Here is a 1,055-nt window from a genome sequence, read left to right on the forward strand (position 1 = left end):
TTAGTTTGTCAAGAGTCAGTTAGTTTAGAGTTTGTTGGTGGTGAGCTATGGATTAGTTGTGTGAGTAGTTACAAATATTTCCTTCTTTCCTTGTATATAAGCAACAATTGTGAACAGTTGAAACTGAGCTTTCATTTTCCCAAATTGGGAATTACACATCTTCTCTCCCTGGTTTGCTCAACTCTCATACTCTTAGCTCCATATGATCTGAAATTTGACATGGTATCAGGCCAGGTTAACTATTAGCGAATCTAGCTTTGTTTTTTTGCTCCATCAATCTTCCAATTCAATCGATTTTACTTTTCTGCTCCATCTAGCTTCTAATTCACTCAATTTTACTCCATTTTTTGCATTTATTTGAGGTACGAATCTCTTGTTATAATTACATATTCTGTGTTGCATATATCTTCCATTTTTTGCCCAATTTTTGTTCTCCTTATACTCATACAACAATGGCATCAACTTCTGAAACTGAAAATCCCACTGTTGCTTCTATAAGCACCATGATTGACCCTGGAAATCCCCTTTTTATCCATCCTTCTGACAGTCCTAGTGCTACTCTAGCTCCCATACCCTTCGATGGTGTAGGTTATCGTTCATGGCATCATAGTGTATTACGATCTCTATCAATTAAGAACAAATTAGGTTTTATCAATGGTGTGTGTAAGAAACCAATTTTACAAACATCTTCGAAATTGCGCCAATGGGAGAGATGTGATGATATGGTTACAGCATGGATTCTCAATTCTCTTGCGAAGGACATTGCGAATAGCGTCGAGTATGTATCCAGTTCCCACAAACTTTGGACTGAGCTAGAACACCGTTATGACCAGACTAATGGGGCAAAACTATACCAAATTCAGTAGGAAATTAGTTATTTACATCAGGGCACACTGGATATTACTGGTTATTACACAAAAATGAAGAAACTTTAGGAAGAAATTAGCATAATTACGGCAAAGCATCAATGTGTGTGCCAATGCACCTATGGAGGTAAGGAACACATGTACAAGGCCGAACAAAATCGATGATTAATTCAGTTCCTTATGGGGCTA

The 1,055-nt window shown here is 37.3% G+C and overlaps 1 protein-coding gene across 1 annotated transcript; it reads left to right on the forward strand.

Annotated features, from left to right (window-relative positions):
* Positions 1-452: 452 nt before the first annotated feature.
* Positions 453-778, forward strand: LOC124893421 (the record flags this gene model as incomplete). Its single annotated transcript, XM_047404425.1, has 1 exon — positions 453-778. A coding segment is annotated over exon 1 (326 nt), but the record flags the coding sequence as incomplete, so codon positions are not given.
* Between the last annotated feature and the right edge of the window lie 277 nt (positions 779-1,055).

This window comes from Capsicum annuum, unplaced genomic scaffold (genome assembly GCF_002878395.1).
Source record: "Capsicum annuum cultivar UCD-10X-F1 unplaced genomic scaffold, UCD10Xv1.1 ctg59243, whole genome shotgun sequence".
In the NCBI taxonomy this organism is placed as follows: domain Eukaryota; kingdom Viridiplantae; phylum Streptophyta; class Magnoliopsida; order Solanales; family Solanaceae; genus Capsicum; species Capsicum annuum.